The sequence below is a fragment of the Catharus ustulatus genome, chromosome 2 (genome assembly GCF_009819885.2).
Source record: "Catharus ustulatus isolate bCatUst1 chromosome 2, bCatUst1.pri.v2, whole genome shotgun sequence".
In the NCBI taxonomy this organism is placed as follows: domain Eukaryota; kingdom Metazoa; phylum Chordata; class Aves; order Passeriformes; family Turdidae; genus Catharus; species Catharus ustulatus.
Window position 1 is genome coordinate 30,899,922 of NC_046222.1, and position 18,919 is coordinate 30,918,840.

At 41.1% G+C, this 18,919-nt stretch overlaps 1 protein-coding gene across 7 annotated transcripts in view; it reads right to left on the bottom strand.

Moving 5' to 3' along the window:
* Nucleotides 1-18,919, bottom strand: part of TSPAN9 (tetraspanin 9) — a 181,698-nt gene that overhangs the window by 8,134 nt on the left and 154,645 nt on the right. For all 7 annotated transcript variants that reach the window (XM_033052173.1, XM_033052170.2, XM_033052171.2 and 4 more), the window contains one exon: nucleotides 950-1,141. In XM_033052173.1, coding sequence (XP_032908064.1) covers nucleotides 950-1,141 — 192 coding nt within the window. The remainder of the gene's footprint in view (nucleotides 1-949; nucleotides 1,142-18,919) is intronic.

Sequence of the window (18,919 nt, forward strand, 5' to 3'; positions counted from 1 at the left end):
AGTGTGGATGAATCACATGGAATCTCTGCTTTTCTAGCTGTACAACACACAAAACCAAGCAATCAGATAGCAAAAAACTAGGTGCACATTTTACCTCTAGTTTAATTCTCTGAGGTGGTTTAAGGAATTCTGCCCAGCTGTTCCCCAACGTCATATAAGAGAGTTTTGCACAAGGAAAATATGCTCCCTAATGTCACAGCATCTGGATTTGTAAGCTGTGACCTGTCTGTCTTGAAAGCCCTCCTCCCACCTTCTACCAAAATACCTCTCTCCTTGTAGGGGGATTCTCCCCTCCCCAGCATTTTTTTTTTGGAAGGGCATACTTATATAGGGGGGGTATTGTATATTCCCCCATATAACCTCCCATCACTAGTCAGGGAAGCTAATGATGAAGCCTCCTGGGTCTATGCAAGAAGATCCACACTGTGTTTTCTGAGAAGGGTTCCCAACGTCTGTGCTTCAGTGCTGGTCAGAGAATTTCAAGGGTCAGATTATTTATTTTTTATTGGTAAGGCCTGTCAGAGACCTTGACTTCTTAACTTTGGCTCAGGTGGTTTCCACCATCCTCTGACAAAGGCCTTAGGTAAGGGCAGTGTAGAAAATAGCCATGAGAGGCTTTCAGCTCTGTGACTAAGATTTTTTCAGTCAACCCTTCCAACAGACATTTCTAGGAGGGCTATCCAGCTCATGCTTAACCATTCAGAGGTAACTGACAGCAATATGCTTTGCTACCTAATACATTAGGGCATATAGTAACAAGGACATTTGCTAATACACCATTGATATCACTGTGACCAAAGCTGTGGGATGTCATACTGCTAGCCTACAGAAGACTGAAAGCCAAGGGCAATGTCACAGTGTGCCACAAGACTATTTTACACTGGTCATTCAAATAAAGTAACAAGGCAACAACCACCATTCTTAGTGAAAAGGAGTATTGATGTCTTACACTCAACAAGAGGCACTTGTTTTCCTTGATAGCACCTAGGCAGCCCAAGAAGCCGGTCACCATGATCACTGTGCCAATGGTAATGACCAGGTTGGCAGCTGAAAGTGATGGAAAGCTGGGAGAAAATGTGGCGAAGTTCCCTTGGGACACTGACAGCCAGATGCCCACGCCCAGCAGACCACAGCCACATAACTGCAAAGAGACAAACAAAAGAAAGGTTTCACCATTAACATAAATATCACTATCTCATTCCCGAAACTCTGGAAAGAAAGAATTTTGCAGGCAAGTTCTCAGGTAAGTGTTCTGCAGTGGCTTCTTCCAGTGGCTTGATGCTGAAACAAAGTGAAATTAAATGTTCTTACTTAGACTTGGTCATGTCACCTGTACTTATAATTCTATTTAAAAGCCACTGGATGGCAGAATTCTCTTCTGAGAGACAGCACATAAAACCAGGACTACCCATTGATCTCCTAACAGCAATCCAATGCAAGTTTTCTCTATTAAAACAAAAATTGAAAGAATGCTCCATTGCACTTATTTGTGCAGTCATCTGCAATGTCTCAGAGTATTCAGCCCTATATTGCCTCATCCTAGGGGAGACAAGGAAGTCCTGAGGACATTTACAATCAAAAGCATCATTTCAGCAAATATTTGCCATAAAGTTCCCAGTCACAAAAGCCAGATTGGGTTTTAGTATGAGCTCTCATAGCTTTACTGTTGATAGCCAGTGTTCACAAAATGTTGCCGAAAATCAGATTTCTAGGTGCATTATCTACAGGAAACTCAAGCCTTACGCAAGATGCTCATAGGCATTCCCAAGGGGAGCAGGGTAACAGACGAAACATTCAGGATTCTTGTAAGGAGACTGGGAAGCACCTCTGCTTCCAAAACTCAATGCACAGTAACTCTACAGAGTGGGCTGGGGAGCCTTGCATCGCCAGGTATAGATAAACGTCACAACATCTGTGTCCTATACAGCTGCAACAGGAGTGTGTGTAGCAGGACAAAGTCAAACACTTGCTATCCCTATGAAAAGAGTGATACAAAACATAGACACATGGATGTGGCAGGAGAAGACTTTCGTCTCTGCCCTCAAATTTGTCCTCTCCACTTAAACATCCTGAATTGATTTCTCATTGTCTTTCATGGTATGTCAGTAAGGTCATTGTGAACTTGAAGTAGTAAAGAGCTGTGGGGTAAAGCAAAACAGAAGCCTCTTGATCATATTCTGCTGTAGGACCCAGTGGACATGACCACAGATGTAAACTGTCTGCAGCTTATGGAATCAGCCACTCTGTTGCTCCTGCTTTAAATTTCATGTACTCTGTCCTTGAATTGCTGCAGTTTTAGTGCCTCAAGCTCACTCAGGAATCCACCCTGTGGTTCAGCTGTTTCCACCGTTAGATGAGAACTGCAGGCAGTTGCTGGGGCTGAGAGCTTAATGGTTCAGGAGGTCAGGAACAGCTCTCACCACACAACATTCATTTAAGGTATTAAATGGCATTTCTAAGCTGCCAGGGCTGCCATTGCCATTAGCTGATGGCGCTTAAATCAATGACTCCATGACACTCCACGGATGAGACTGTAAATGTTTCCAAAGAAGTTTCTACCAAAGACCAAAACTGTTCAGTGTAACTTTTCATCAGATCTTGAATTCACACTTTAAAGGTCATTTGCAAGTATGTTCCTTGCACTTTCATACTCTATTAAAGTTCAGAAATCACTGCCCTAGCTCAAGTATTTTGAAAGAGTGCCATGAATTCTGGAATCATTAGGCCAAAAACAATAGATCATTGCAGATAAACAAGGTGATGGTAAGAGCAAGATCAGGGAAAAAGGCTTATAGAGGAAGGACAAGTAAAGGTCATAAAGGAATAAATATGACTGATACAAAGGTCAGCTCATAAAGAATTGCACCTCAGAATCCAACACCAATTACTAGATTGAGTAGCAAAAGAGATAGAAGAAAAAAGCCTTAGCCAGCATCTCTTTACAATTTGAAAAAATCTTGCAGCACAATCCTTGAAAGAGATTTGATCTAGAAGAGAAAGACGGCTCCAGAAATTACTCCAGAAGGTTCATGTTTATGTTTACTTAGAAAAAGTTAGAAGTGACTAATTACTTAAGAGGAAGGGAAGGTGGAGTCACCTTTAAGTTATAGGAAATCAGGAAACAGCCATGTGCTCCATGGGATGGACATGGAAACAAACAAACAAATAAAAAAAGACCAAGAGCAGAAGGAGGATCAAAGCTGGAAAGCAGAAAAAGACAGATGACTTCTGTCCCTTTGGCAGGCTCTCAGTTCAAGACACCCTCTACATGCACTTCCATACAGCGCATATAATTTCTTCACTTGCTTGTGTTAGCCACATTAGTATTTTGGTAAACTCAGGAGCAAAACACTCTGCTTTTTGGCAGAAGACCATTCGCCTGCACCTTCCCCTTTCCACAATGCCTTGAGCAGGGAAGAAGCATTGACACTTGATGTGAAATATTTGCAAAAAAAGTCTGGTGGGTTTGCAACACACCTGTGCTGTCCCAGACCACTATGGAGAAGAATGCCAGACACAGGAGCACACCAGGAGAAGAGTCCTTTACAATGTGAAAGGAAGTGGAATGTCAGCTGACTGAGGCTACAGACATATCCACATTTGTTATTTCCTCCTGCAATTCTAAAGTCCTGCTGAAGACAGTAATGGAGTAACTTCTTTCCAACTGTTGTAGTGATGGGGCTAACGCACCAAAAGTGCACAATGTGATTATAGTTCTGTTCAGAGCTTTCTGACAATGTGCAAGAGAGCATCAAACACAGCATCTGCACCGGTGACACTCTCCAAACAGCTCACTCCAAAGCTAAGGAAACTTTTCTTTCACATACTTTCTACCTCCCAAAATAAAATTTCTCCACCCTTAAATTACACTGAAAATTCAGATTACATAAAACATCAGGTGATGGGGTGGCTGTTAAAGGCTGATCCATGCAACTGGGATTCTTTAGTGCCTGAAGAGAGTAAAAAGTCAGTTGGTAAAAGACATGACGACCTAAAAACTTCCACAAGGTGGCATCCCATACCAAATAGCACTAAAAGTTTAAGACAAATGTCATATTTCTTCTCTCCACAGCTCCTCGATTTTTGTGCTTTCTTCTATTTTTCTCTCTGCCATTCTACTGCATAGCAGTACTGCTGATGCTAAAAATTATGCTTTAAACACACTGTCCCATGACAAATGCTTTTTTCACTTGTGCTTCTTTAAAAAATCCCAAATAATTCCACTGACATGGGACTTAATTGCCTACAACCATACCAATCAAAGCTGGCTAGGATTCTAGCAATAAAATACCTTTTGCTGACACTTTATTCTAAACCAGTCTCATTTTTTTATACAACATGAACATTACAAAAATGCTCTGACAACTATTTATTCTCACAGGATCCACCCCTTTCTTTTAAGAACAACTGAATCCTGAAGAATGAAAGCAGCAAGAATATATCAAGTCATCTTATTAATTCCTTTTTCACCATATAATTAAATAATATATGCTGCTTGGTATTTAATTGTGTGAGAGTGATGGCACTGACATTACTTCCCCAGAGAAATGCTTTAACAGAGTAATAAATTTCACTGGATTTTTCTTCTCAAAAAATATTGGCTCGTTTCCCTCTCATGATTAGAAATCATCATCCTCTAGGCAACCATCAAATCTCTCCTTCCCCTGGTGTTTATGTCACTGCAGAACACTATCATAAAGTCAGTCACTTTTACTTATAGGGCAGTTTATCCAAGCTATGGTACACATATTTTGAGCTTAAAAGCAAAAGGAACACCAATGTTCCTCACAGGTTCTCCCACACTTTGAATTCTCTTCACTACCTCAACATCACTGCATCCACAAAACATAAAGCATTCTAGGAAATATTAAGAGTCTGAAATGTTTCGAGGGAAATTAGAATGCTAAATAAACTCAGAGAGAAAGAAACCAAAAACAAGCCTTTCCCTGACAAGTGCTATCACCAGAGTAGGAAAAGAGCTAATTTATTTTATTCTGCATTTTTGAGCATTATCTGAACTAATACAACAATACAAACTTTCACAGCAGAGCACCATACCCAGGTTTAGCCATCTTAACCATAAAAAGATACAGGAAGAGTTTACAAGACCCAGGAAAGGACAATACAGATGGTCAGAGGTATGCCAAGACTGACATATTGTACAGAAGAAGATTCTGCACAGGATTATCTAGCCTGGGAGGAATTATTAGACAGGATGTGAATGAAATATTCACAACTCTAGAGGCCAGTCAGAAAACCCAACAGCCTGTGTCTCAGTCCTTTCCAATAACAGGAACAAGGGGAATATTAGCAAGCATTTGTAGTACATTTTGCTTCACACAACTGAGAAGTAAATTGATGAATTATGCCACAAGTGATTACAAGAATCAAGCATCCTGTCCACAATTGTAAGTTAGGGCTAGAGCATTTTTGATATTGGTAATAGCATTTGTGGTTTCTTAGCATTTACACAAAAAATGACATTTCGTGCTTCTCAGAGTAAGATAATGTGTGCAGAATCCAGCAAAACTACCAAGTGGGAACAAGCTGGATAAAGAATGGGTAGGAAATGCCATTCTGGTTACCTTTATTAATTGAAAAATATTGATAGCCTTGCCCTTGAAGTCATTGAACAGCATCAGAAAATCTGATAAGGAATCTGATAAGGAAGGCACTACGAAGAGAAAAAGGGATGAGGCCATATTCTTGTTGACTTTTGCAGTTATTCTATCCCATGGAAAGAAAGCGTGATGGAAAAGCTGCACAAAGAGATGTGTGTGAGAGAAAGAGTTTGTTCTTGACTCCAGACTTTCTAGTGCTGCTTAAACATCAGGAGAGCTTTTAACACACTTGGAACAGAACAGAGACATTCAGAAACCAAATAATGAGAGACAACCACGAGGGACAAAAAGAAGCATCTCAGTTTGTACTCCACCTCAAATAACATGCCCTGAGCCATCTGTGGCCCACTTACAGAAAACAGAAAGCTCCCCACCTTCCTCTGTGTGGTGTTAAAACAGGAGATCTTGTCTGAAGCAAAAATGACACAATGAAAAATACATGGTAGAGCTTAAATATGGCTCCACAAAACGGCAAAAAGCATAGGAGCTTTGTTACAAGAAAATACTTTGACACCATGACTGCAAAAAGAAGTGTCAGCGCTGGGAACTGATTTCAGGCAACTGCAGTGACAAAAAGACACTCTGAATTAGGTTTTGACAGACTTCTGTTGAAACAGAAAGTCAACAGGATGACCCATACCAAAAGGACAAGCATGAAGAAGCCACGAAGACAAGCAGAATGCACCACCAAAGCCTAGCACAGAAAGGTTTTTCAGTGTCCAGGTGGCTCTTAAAACCTTTCCCTTTTTGGAGTCCACAACACTTTGGAAAAGTTGCTAGTAATATTATCCTTCTGTTTGGTAAGTTCCACAAGATAAAGGTAACCTATCTCAGGTCTTCTTTGCAAGACAGAGAAATTTTCCACCATTTCTCTGACAGACTCTCAGACCAGTCAGTGTGCAGGTGAGATAAGGAAGACAACGGCCCTTATGAAGCAGCAAAGTCTTCTCACTCTGATCCTGGTTTTGGGGGTTTTTGTGCGTTATCTTTTACCAGAGGGGGAAAAGGAGGGGGTTGGGTAGTCTCCCCTTTTCTTAATTCATGGCATATTAATGTATTACAGATCAAAATAACTGTTTTGGAAGGAGGCAGGGATGATAACTACATGGTTTCCACCACTTCAAAACACACTCCAGAAGAGAAATAGGCTTTCTGCAAATAAAGTTTTTGGGTGCCAATTGACAACTCTGGATTTGGGTGGTTAATCCGTCTCTGCAAAGGGACGGTGCTTAAAGGAGATTTTCAGGTAAGATTAGATAAATTTTCCTGCACTGTCTAGATAATCCACAGGATTAATCAAAACTGGGACTTAACAGCTGACAACCTCAGAGGTCTCTTGCAAAGCAAGATCCAAGATCATCTTCTAAATATGATCTAAGGATCTAAGCAAGGACACCAAAACTTGACAAGTTCTTCAGTCATAGACTTAGAAAATGAGAATAGAGTATGGAAGTAGGTGAATATACTCAAATAAAACCTACTTAGTGCTACTGCCATAACAATGTGAAAAATTTAAACTCCTCTACAAATTCCTGTGAACTGGGCATTGATGGAAGACAAGGAAATAATTTTGATGTGTTCTTTGAGTCTAGTTCTGTAACAGTTGTACTGATAGCCTGTGTGTAATGGTACAGAACTGGAATTTGTGCAAATGCTGAGTTTCCTTAACCCATCAGCCAGAGAAAGCATTTATCATCTTCCTAGAGTCATTTCCCCAAAAAATACTCCTGAGATGGTCCTGACAAACTCAAGTGAGACATCAGAGACTCTGATCTTCTGTGGGCCAAGCAGAGAGAGAGCTATCCTGAGGAGCATTACATTCTGACATTTTTATCAGTCTATGTTTTTGAAATGTGTAAATATGCAGCCAGAAGCCTTAAGCTTTGTCTTGGATGCTCTTCCCTGGTCACTCTGGAGTCTTCAATAAAGGACATGTTCTATAAAAGGAAGTTATAAGATCTGGGTTTGCTTGGTTTGTCAAGGACAGCTTAAACTTCTCTTTATTTAGCTGAAGGGCAACTTGGGTACTCCAGGTTGCACTTTAGGAGAAACTGTCACTGAGAAATTAGTACAGCATTGGAAGAAGCAATCAAGAAGATGTCAAAATCTTCAGTCGCAGAGGTTTTCAGTGCTTTGCTACAGGCAGTCACGGTTGACCTGAGCTAGCACTAGCAGCACCACCACTTGGTAGGACTTGAAGAGATTCCTGTCAAGCAACATTTCTATGATTTTATAATTTCCTTAGCTACCATGTTCTTCCTAATTTGTGAAAAATACAAAACCATGTCATTTCTAATGAACACATGAATTCCCTTTCCTTGGAAGTCCTATAGGGAGAGCTCTCTTGCCATGCTGGGGAATCAGCAGCACACTTGTGTGTGTCTCCAATGCCTGTACATTTTACAGCAGGGAGATGCCATTTTGTTTACATTTAACAAGTGCCACTGCTCTGTGATTGGCTGAAAACATTTATAAAATGGACAAAACATTCTTTAATATGAGCTAATAGAATAAATAATTCAAGTGTAAACATAAACATTAAAAGGGAGCAGAACCAGCCCTGACATGTCTGAAGTAGGGGAAGACTTCAAGAAGGTGGAAGGGGAGCAAAAGGATGATGGACATAGAGATGCTGAGATGTGTCCAAGGGTTACATACCCCGCTTATGAGGCCAATGCTGTTTAACCTCTTCATCAACGACCTGGACAATGGGACAGTGTTACCTCGGCAAGTTTGTAGATCAACTTAGGTAGCTGACACTGCAGCTGGCAGAGCTGCCCCTCACAGAAATCTGGACTGGATGAAGAATCAGGCAGAGAGGACATCGTAGGCAATTCAACAAGGTTGGATGCAGAGTCCTGCATCTGGGAAGGAATGACCTTGTATACCAGGTCATGCCATGGGCTGAGAGGCTGGGAAGCAGTTCTCCAGCAGAGGGCCTGGAGTCCTGGTAAACAACAAGCTGATCAGAAGACAGCAATGCAACCTCAAAGCAAAGAAGGTCTACAGCACCCAGGGCTGCACTAGGAAGAATGTGTCTGGCAGTTTTGAGTGCTGTCCTTTCCCCCTACTCAACACCAGTGAATCCAGCACAACTGGAATGCTGCATCCAGTTCTGGGCTCCCCAAGACAAGACAGACATTGGTGAATACCAGTAAGGGGAAAGAGCCTCTTAAGAGGCTGAGAGGGCTCTGACTGTCCTCAAGAAGAGGAGGCTCAGGGGATTCTTACTGATCTGTATAAATACCTGATAAAAGGCATTGAAGAACAGGGAGTTGCTCTCCTCTTAGGAGTACTCAGTGACAGGACAAGATACCAAAAATAAAGACACAAAATTTGATGCAAGACTTGTGAGGGGGACCAAACACTGAAGTAATGTTTCCAGAGAGGCTGAGGACATTCCATCAGTGGAGATATTCCAAACCTGACTAGACACTCTACAGTCTCTCTGCAGACTAGATAGTCTCTACACTCTCTGTTCTAGCTGACTCTGCTCAAGTAAGGGACAGCAGATGCTATGATCTCAACATGTCCCTTCCTAGCTCTTCCATTATTCGGTTAGGAGATAAGCTCTCAGATATCAATTAATAGCTATATTCCAGGTGTATTCTCCAGTATGCACACATACCCACCCTTTTTTCCCCCTTCCAGTGCCCAGTGTCTGCCTGAACAGGTAAGGAATAAACCCACTCAATTATTCACAGCTTGTGTCCAAGACAAGCACAACCCTGATTTTCATATGATTGTCATTAATAATTTGGGGATAAACATCTCATTCATGAAATTTCTAGGTGATAAATTGTCAGCATTTAAAACTAAGTGTGGAGAAATGCAGCAGTAGAAAGGAAATAAAGGATTAATTTAAAGGAACATAACCTGTAAAATTAAATTCCCAAACACAGACTTCCTGCAAAATGATTTGGAAAAGCTGATGCAAAAAAGCAAAACAAATGAAGCATTACTTTGGACTGCAGTGGTTCTCCCAGAACTTCGCAACTACTTTGAGTGGCATGCACAAAGGCAACAAAGCAAAAAACAACAAAATTGTCTCTGCAGCTGTGAAAGGTCAGATTTAGTTACGCCAATGTCAGCATTACCATCTTTTTGTATATAAGTCTCAACACCCAAAATACAGTAGGCAAAAAAGACTGAATATTTGAAGATGATTCAGAGGTGATATATGAAGGATTAAAATGTGTACAACACAGTTAAGTGACAGTTAAATTCAGAGGGCGGGAAGGAAAATGGAGGCAGAACTTCGAAACTAGTATATAAAAAAAATTAAACATTATATATCAAATACCAAAACTCCTGAAATCAGAAGGACTGCCAGGGCCCTAACCACTCATTTGCTGGATGGGAAAACATCAAAGAGAGTTCAAAAAGTTGAAGACAAAATATATGAAATACAAAGAATAACTAATATAGAAGAAGGAATTATGCAGTCACTCCACAGAGGAGACCTGATTGGAAGGATATTTAATATAAAATTCATAAAAGCTGTATAATTTTTAAAGGGTAAATAATTCATAAATCCCATAACGGACTTGTGGTTCCTACAGAAACACTAACTTTATGCACATATTAGAATGCACAGTTATGCTGTCCTTGATAACAGACTGACAATAATAGCTCATTTAAAATATAGTAACAAAGCATTATACATAATCTTCACATTAAACCGTCTTCTCATTAGTAAGCATGGGGATAAGAGCTGAAAAATTCTCTAAGCAATTCATCATAATGAATGAGAATCCATCAGTCTAACAAAGCACTTCTGAGCATTAAGCCCTATTTCCTAAACACACATAACTGAAAAGATATCTTTCTGAAATGCAAAGTTTGGAAATTAAACACAGTCTCTCTTTAATTCCTGCAAATGACCCTATCTATAGACTTCAAACTGAAAACAGGCAGCAAATTGCAATGCTGTCTCTTAATGCACCACTTTTTGAAGTGACTTGTCAGGAGAAGTAAGTTTAGGGCTTTTCCGTATGTAATAACATTAATTACAAAATGAAAATCTGCAATGATTTAAAATTTTCTTTTTTTTTTTTTATTTTCCTATTCATTTCCATACAGCTAATTTAACTTGAAATGAAAATCCAATCTGAAAACAAGTTGGACAGAGAGATCTCCTGAATTCATTGCTCCACCGAAACTTTCAGATCTGAGTTTGAGCGGAAAAGAAATGCATGTTGCTATTTCATCCCATTAAACCTGCAAAACAGAAAGAGAGCTGAATTTTGCTCTCTCAGTTCATAGAAAAATTTGAATATTTAACTGCAATTACTAATCCCTCAATAAGAACCAAGTACAAGACTGTACATGTTAGCAGCCATGATTTAGCTAATAAATTTGGTTTGCCTCATTAAAACCTCTTTCCAAAACCACTCAATTCACCAGCACTCAAGGCTGTGAAAGCTAGAAGGAAACTTTTCAACAGTTTTCATAGATGTCAACAGGAAGAGACAATACTTTTCAGAGTAATAAACAGTCCAAATTCCAGTCCACAAAGGAAAATGTATCAGAGAAGACAGGAAATCATATTTTATTCTGTTGAGATTAGAGAGGAAAACAAATGTACAGTAATTTCACGATTACAAGCCACACTGACTATAAGCCGCATCTCCGGGTGTTGGCAAACATTTCGTTCTTTGTCCATACACCTGATTATAAGCCGCACTGTCGTTCGCAGCAAGGACCTGCGTGCAACAAAGTTGCCAAATAGTAACAGAATCGCAGGATGGCGGGGTTTACTGGCTTGGCTCGGGTCGTGAGGGCTCGGCCCGATTGGGGCTGCCGACAGGGCTGGGTGGCCCAGCTCGGCGCTGCTGCTAAGCGGGACTGCTCGGGGCCAACCGTCGCCTCTGGGCTCGCTCACCCTGGCCCAGTGCTGCCCCGCAGCGGCAGGAGGGGAAGGAGCCCCCCTGCTCCCGCGGCAGGTGGAGACAGGAGCACACTGGCACCCATGGCGGCGGCGGCAGGAGGAGACAGGAGCCCGCTGGCACCCATGACGGCGGCGGTAGAAGGGGAAGGAGCCCCCCTGCTGCCATGGTGGCAGGCGGGGACGAAGCCCACTGGCACCCACGGCGGCGGCGGCAGGAGGGGATGGAACGCCCCTGCTCCCGCAGGCAGGGACGGGAGCCCTCCGCCTCCCCCCGAGCTGCGGGGCCGTCAGGAGGGAGCCCCTGGCTCCCTCCCGAGCTGCGGGGATGGCAGCACGGAGCCCCTGCCTCCCCTGGGCTGCGGGAGAGGAGGGAAGGAGGGAACTCCCCTGCCTCCCTCCCCCTCCTGTGCTGCCAGCACGGAGCCCAGCTCCACCCGCTGTGCAACAGACTAACCAATTTGTAACAATAGCGTAAACCCGGGTTTTACTGGCTGGTGCTCGGCTCAGCACCTCGGTTTGCACTTCTGGGGTTGGAAATGTCAGAAAATTATTCACATATTAGCCGCCCCTGAGCCGCATTTCTGGTGTGGTAGCAAAATTTTAGTCAAAATGGTGCGGTTTGTAATCGTGAAATTATTGTAATCATGATCAGTTGAGTTCCCTCAGCGCTCTAGTTTTTGAGCAACTGCCTTAAAGTTTCTTAAAACAGAACTGTGTGGCTGTTTAAAACTATATGCTAAACTCATTTGTTCTATATTTGCACAAATGCAGAGGCATGCACCTGCAGTTTCTTCTGAGATGGAAGCCCCTACTACTTACTCATGGACGCTTTCTGGCCAGCAAGGAGCACAGTCAAGATTCTGGTCTATCCATCAAATATACATTTGCAATGCTTAGCATCCACTGGCATAACTCTATGGAATCTAGGCACCTCTGCTGGTCACATGTTGTTAATCTGTCTCCTTTTTCCTGAGCCAATTCTCCTGAAGTAGCTTTATCCGCTTTGTTTATTTTAACCACAGCTGTTTAATTCTACTATATCTCTTAATACCAAATAAAAGCAGCAGGGAACAAAAATCAGATGTTTGAAGGACTTGTGGTGAGGCAACAGTCAGCAATCCTCATCCAAATTTCTAAAAAAGAACTGAGAACTTCTCCAGCCCCAAAGAAGTTACCAAGATACCTTCTTGAAGACGTACTACAGGCCACAACCAAGAACATCTGTCCATTTCAAACAATTTATTCTCCATCTGCTCAAAAAGGGCTTACACTACATTCTGCAAATCCACTTGTATCCTTCTCTTTCAGCTGTTGGAGGCACTTCTGAGAAAAGATGCAAGGAATCAGTGTGAAGAAACTATCTTCAGAAGTTATTTGTAAACCAGTTCACTGTATGTGTGAAGTAAGCCTGATACTTGTTTAACTATAAGCAGTTTACTCTTGGTCAATTTGAATGCTAAAACAGCACAAAACTCTGGGGGATTCACCCACCTCTTTTAATTCACATCTGAGACCACTGACAACTCACTAAGGAGTAAAACTGACTTCAAATTTTACTTATTTCACATCAGATTGTAGCATGGCTTCCAATTCCTAATAACCTTGTGTTGCTTAAGCTGTGAGTAGAAAAAGCACTGCAATACTCAAATAAAACAGACAACAGGAGTGAAGGCAGGCAAACAAGTTCCTTCCCCTCTGTGCTGTCTGCTCTTCTTGAAAGTGAAGTGCAATTTTGTAATAGCAATGATAATAAATAACAATAATAAATAAATAAGGAGCTAGCAATGATGATAAAGGAAGATCAAGAAGTCTATTAGATCAAAGAGCAAAGTTGTATTCAAACTAATTCAGTGCAGATTTACTATTTATTTGGTAATATTTAAAGTTATCCTATCTCTTTCAATTAATAGGTTGTACTTTGAAGCTACTACCTGGAAAATAACCCAGTGGACTGGGAACATCTCCTACTTATTGTTAAATACAGTAATTTCACGAATACAAGCCGCACGGACTATAAGCCACATCTCTGGGTGTTGGCAAACATTTCGTTCTTTGTCCATACATAAGCTGCATCTGAGTATAAGCCAGTCTGTCGTTCGCAGCGAGGACCCGCGTGCAACAAAGTTGCCAATTAGTAACAGAACCGCGGCATGGCGGGGTTTACTGTCTCGGCTCGGGCTGGGCAGGCTCGGCCCGCTCGGGGCTGCCAATGGGGCCAGGTGGCCCAGCCCAGCGCTGCCGATTGGTGGGGCTGCTCAGGGCCGGCCGCCGCCTCTGGGCTCGCTCGCCCTGGCCTGGCGCTGCCCCATGGTGGCAGGCAGGGACGGAGCCCCCCACCTCCTCCCTGAGCCGCAGCGATGGTGGCACGGGGCCCCCGCTGCCTCCCAGAGCCGCGGCAATGGCGGTACAGGGCCCCCCCGTCTCTCCCCCGGGCTGCAGCAGAGGAGGGAAGGAGAGAGCTCTCCCGCCTCTCTCCTCGCCCCCCGTGCTGCCTGCAGGGAGCCAGGCTCCACCCGCGGCACAACAGAGTAACAATTTGTAACAATCGCGAAATGCTGGCTTTTACTGGCAGGTGCTCGGCTCGGCACTTCTGAGGTTGTAAATGTCAGAAAATTACTCACATATTAGCCGCTCCTGAGTATAAGCCGCATTTCCGGTGTGGGAGGAAAATTTTAGTCAAAATGGTGCATCTTGTATTCGTGAAACTACTGTACTCTGTCAAGAGATCTTCAATTAAAAATATTTTATGTGTTATCCAGCCATTGCCTGAATCATCTCTATATCATTACTTTCTAAGATGTAACAATCCTCAGGCAAGTGAAACTTTTCACCTGCAAGCTGCTGGAAATACTACAAGACTGAGCCTAATTCTCTTCAGAGACTAACAAGAGGCATTATAAAGGGGCCAGATCAGACAAAAAGGGGTAGGAGAGCAGCTATGTGCCACAGTGAGAAGAGTCAGAAGCATCATAGCAGGCAGATGATTCGTCAGTCAACTGAATCTCACTTTTCCCTCCTATCCAGAGAGGTGTCTTAGGGAAATGAAGAACAGGCAATCACACTGGCTCAAGAAGAAACATGAATATTCAGTAAGAAAATCAGCCGGCTACAGATTTAAAATGCCTTTGCTATCCCAAAACAAACACGGGACAGTGGCATTAGTCCCTTTAAATATAGATGCATGCTGCAAAACTGTCTTTGAGTCATCCATCACTTCCAAGAAAACACATTTTAAAAGCTTTCACTGACATGTCAGAAAGAGGACTGAGGAATACTTATTGTGAAAGCAAGGGACAAAAAAAAGGAAATGTTCCAATTCATATCTAGAATATTTTAACAATATGTTCATGCCAAACTCACTACAAGAAGAAGGAACCTGCAGAGAGAAAGATGCCAGAATGTTTTAGTAAAAGGAGTACTGAGGTCAGGTCTGATCCTGCTCTGTGTTGAATAACCTCCATAGTCTAGCTTCTATCAGGGTGAGAAAGACATGGGGCTCTTTCATCACTATTATGGTATTTTTTTCATATACCATGATGAAACAATCTTTGTATCAGAAGAGTTAGGAAAGAAACCACTGTTATCAGATAGGAGCTGTGATGTTCTCTTGGTATCTGAAATGCTGGAAAATTAGACAAGGACAAAATGATGTCTAGCAACCATCTGTAAATATCTCCGTATACAGTTCTGGCAATCACTGTACCAAACAAATGAGTATTTATGATGTTTATTTATTTAGTCTTCTGACAGGCACTGCTAATAAGACAGCACAGTTTGTGATGCAGTCATTTCAAAAGAATTAGAAGGAGGTAAACCTAAACATCCTAGAAAAGGTGAGTGAAAGCAACTAGAACAAACAAGGAGGACAAACAAGGCCACATGTGAAGTGGAAGATAAGCTGTATCTCTTTTTTCCACTGAGGAAGAAGCCAGGCTGAGGAGGAATTGGGTTAGCAAAGAAAAATCCAGGGTTGTAAGGATTCACAACTAACAAAATAATTTCATACACTACCGTGAGGGGGTTCTGCAAGACAAGGACACCTGATGTCCGTGATGCCTAGGGAAGAGTGCAAAGAGTGGCAGGCTTATCTGTAGTTTAGGTTGTCTTTGCCCTACCACATGTTCAGTCTGCTAACATGACCAGTGGATGAAATATTTCAGGTGGCAGACATTCCACATTTTCAGTGCCTTTAACAATTTAACTGAACCTAATGTGAAGCAGAGAAAATTGCTTCCCACTGGAGTCCAGTTGCATTTTGCACTTTTGTCCTCCCAAAGACAAAAGCAATCAATATAAATGTACAGGAAAAGGCTGGACCCTAGCAGAAATTTACATTTTCAAAAATATCTAAAAAGTATTGTAAATAATATTAACTTGCATGACAATCTGTAAAGTTACAGATCTTGGTTTCCACTGTACCACATAAAATAATTTTGTTTCTGTTGGTTCTCTACAGACCATATGTTCTCATTTTTGGGGCTGGATAAGGTTCACAGAAATACTACGAGAAGTAAGGAAGACTAAGTGAGAGTGGCGCTGGCTCACCTTTCCCCCTTTTTCAGTGAGCCAACACTGATTTTCTGACAGCATTCAATGAGAACATGCTGACAAGATTGCCATGGTCACAGCTGGGAAGAACCAGAACTACAGAAGACAGTTCCATCCCACTGTTTGTGGGATGGACAGATCTGACAGATCTGTTTGTATCCACTTCTGCACAGATCAGAACAGGTACAGAGTTTTTACACCAACCAAACTGAGAGGAGTAAATTCATTTTATTTTGCAAGTCAAATAAAATTCAGCAATTAACAGAGCAGGTGGTTGCCAGATCAGTGGCAGTAGCATATAACAATTTCCCCAAACTTTTGTGTTGACAAGAGTTACCAAGTGTACTGAATTCTTTCTTGCTACCAGAAACAGCAGCAAGTAAATTAATGAGTGTTAACTATGTTGAGGGAAATATATCCTCAATAGCTCACACTCACCTGACTACAGCTTTGTACTCAAAATTATTTCGTTTTACTTTGTGCTTTTACCTAAAAATCATAGTTGACTAGTTTAACATAGCTGATAGTTTAAAATACCCTTTCAACAATCAATGAAGATAACAAAAGGCACACTTCATTACAAAATGTTTCAGAGTAAGATTAAAAATCTTTAGCCACAACATCATGTAGAACATCTCCAGGCTCTTATCTCTGCTGTGCTGCTTTCAAATATGGGAAAGCCAAAATAAATGTACCCAACAGCAGAAACAAAAGGTAAAATCCCAAATTCATGGTCACATTTTACTCAAGTACTGCTAACAACACAATGATACTAACAGCAGCATCATTATTTGAGAAAAATAATTATCTAAATGCATCATATTCACACAGAAAGAGAAAAACAGTATTCAAATTCTGTAAGGAACAAAAATCTGTGCCCACAAGCTTCATCTGGGTATGATGCAGTGAGGCTACTCTTAAGAGCTCAAGTATTTCGTGCAACACCGAACCAATATAGTATTTCCTGTGCATTATTCTTTCCATATGCAGAAGAAAACTCCAGCAGTTCCTCAGACTGATTTATCCATTTTAGTTTACAGGAGGGAAATATGTCTTCAACAACTCATACTCACTTGACTGTGGCTTATAAAAAGCAAATTATTTTGCCACAGAAGATGTAATGAAATGTGGATTCCCTCAGATTTGTGACTTATAATTGGAATCTCAGCTTTCTGATCCATTTTGAACTAACTGTTGATGCTTGCCCTCTTAGAGGGCATGTACAACAATTTGCTCATGTGTGGATTCTCTGGCATTTAGTAAAGCTGGAGTTCATTCTGCAGGCTTTCTCTAAGGATCTGTATCCCCTACCCAATCACATCTTCAGTTTTATTTCTGTCCCTGCAGAATTCATTAAAATGTAAATTACGTTCTACTGAAAAAAACATAAGACTGTTAATGGAATTTCATTCATTGCATTATGCAGATATCCAAAATAGACAACCACTTTGAGCAAGTCATGATATACAGTGAAAGTTATCCCCAAAGGTCATCTCCAGAAGTAAAAGAACTAGGTTTGATTTTTTCTTATCCCAGGTGATATTTGTTCGTGGTTTGGACACATGCTTCACTAAAAAGTTAACAGATGGAAAGAATTAAATCCTTCAAATATGGCCTAAAAATACCTCCTGTTTCCCTATCTCTAATTCTTTATTCACAAATTAACTGCCCCTAAGCACTTTTTCCTTCCATCTCTGCATGTCACCTGTAAGTAATTTATCAAGAATAAAAAAATTTAAGTACAGACTAGGATGTTTTTTCAGTAAAACCAGGCCATGCTCTCCAGTAATCTCTGACTTGTCTATTTCTGAGATCAAGATACCAGACACTTATTCTGGTGTCAGAAATACTTACTGGTTAACCACTAAGAAGAAAACGAACAAAATACAGTCACAGACAATGACCCCCCTATTTTAAATATATTTATTCCAAAGGATTCATTGCCCTTCTTGTTATCCAACTTTGTTACGAAGAAAAAAAAAATTAACTGGTAAGAACTTAATGCAAGACTATATATAGCTATTCTTTACATCTACAAGCACAACTGCAATGTTACTTCAGTTTTCACTGAAGTCAACTGCCTTAGTTGGCATGCTATGCATATATTCTGTAGCTATGGGATTGTCTAGATTCACACTGGCTAATGACAAATGTGTCTTCATATTTTCAAACACTAATAATGAAATTCGAATGAAACTATATGGTTACAAAAATTTTAAATGAAAATATCTGGTTACAAAAATTTTATCCATGATGAAGAGAAATACACATTTTCATGTTATTCCTCAGCAAAAGCCTAATTTCCCTGAAGATTAACTTCTACATTTAGGGTAGTATTGCCTTAGAGTGAAGCTGACTCAAAGACTAAACCCAAAGGTATAAACAAACTTCTGTAAGAAGTCTCACTCCACTGCATGGAAAGCTTCAGCAGCTTACACAGGAGGTCTCAATTCAAGTCCCTACTGTTGGCAAAACAGAATTTCTTTATCCTATAATTTTACGCATTTCCTAAAGCACTTTAAAGTCTCGTCATCCTGGGCTGCCTGTATAAATATGCACACTTTCAGAAAAAGACTCATGCCAGCTACAAGTAGTGCTCATTTTGGATATGCACCACGTGGGTAAACAGCATCCTACGCAGCCCACAAGCTGAGCAGAGGTCATTCACACATTCAAGCTTTGTTATCTTTAAACTTGTGGCATAAAACTGCGAAGTTGTATTTCCAAACGTGGATCAGGTGGAACTAGAATTTGAACATACCCCACTTCAGAATGCATGATGATTTGGAGCACTGAAAGTACCTGAATTCCACCTTTACAAGTAACACAACTCATGCAGATAGAAATAAACCATAGTTCG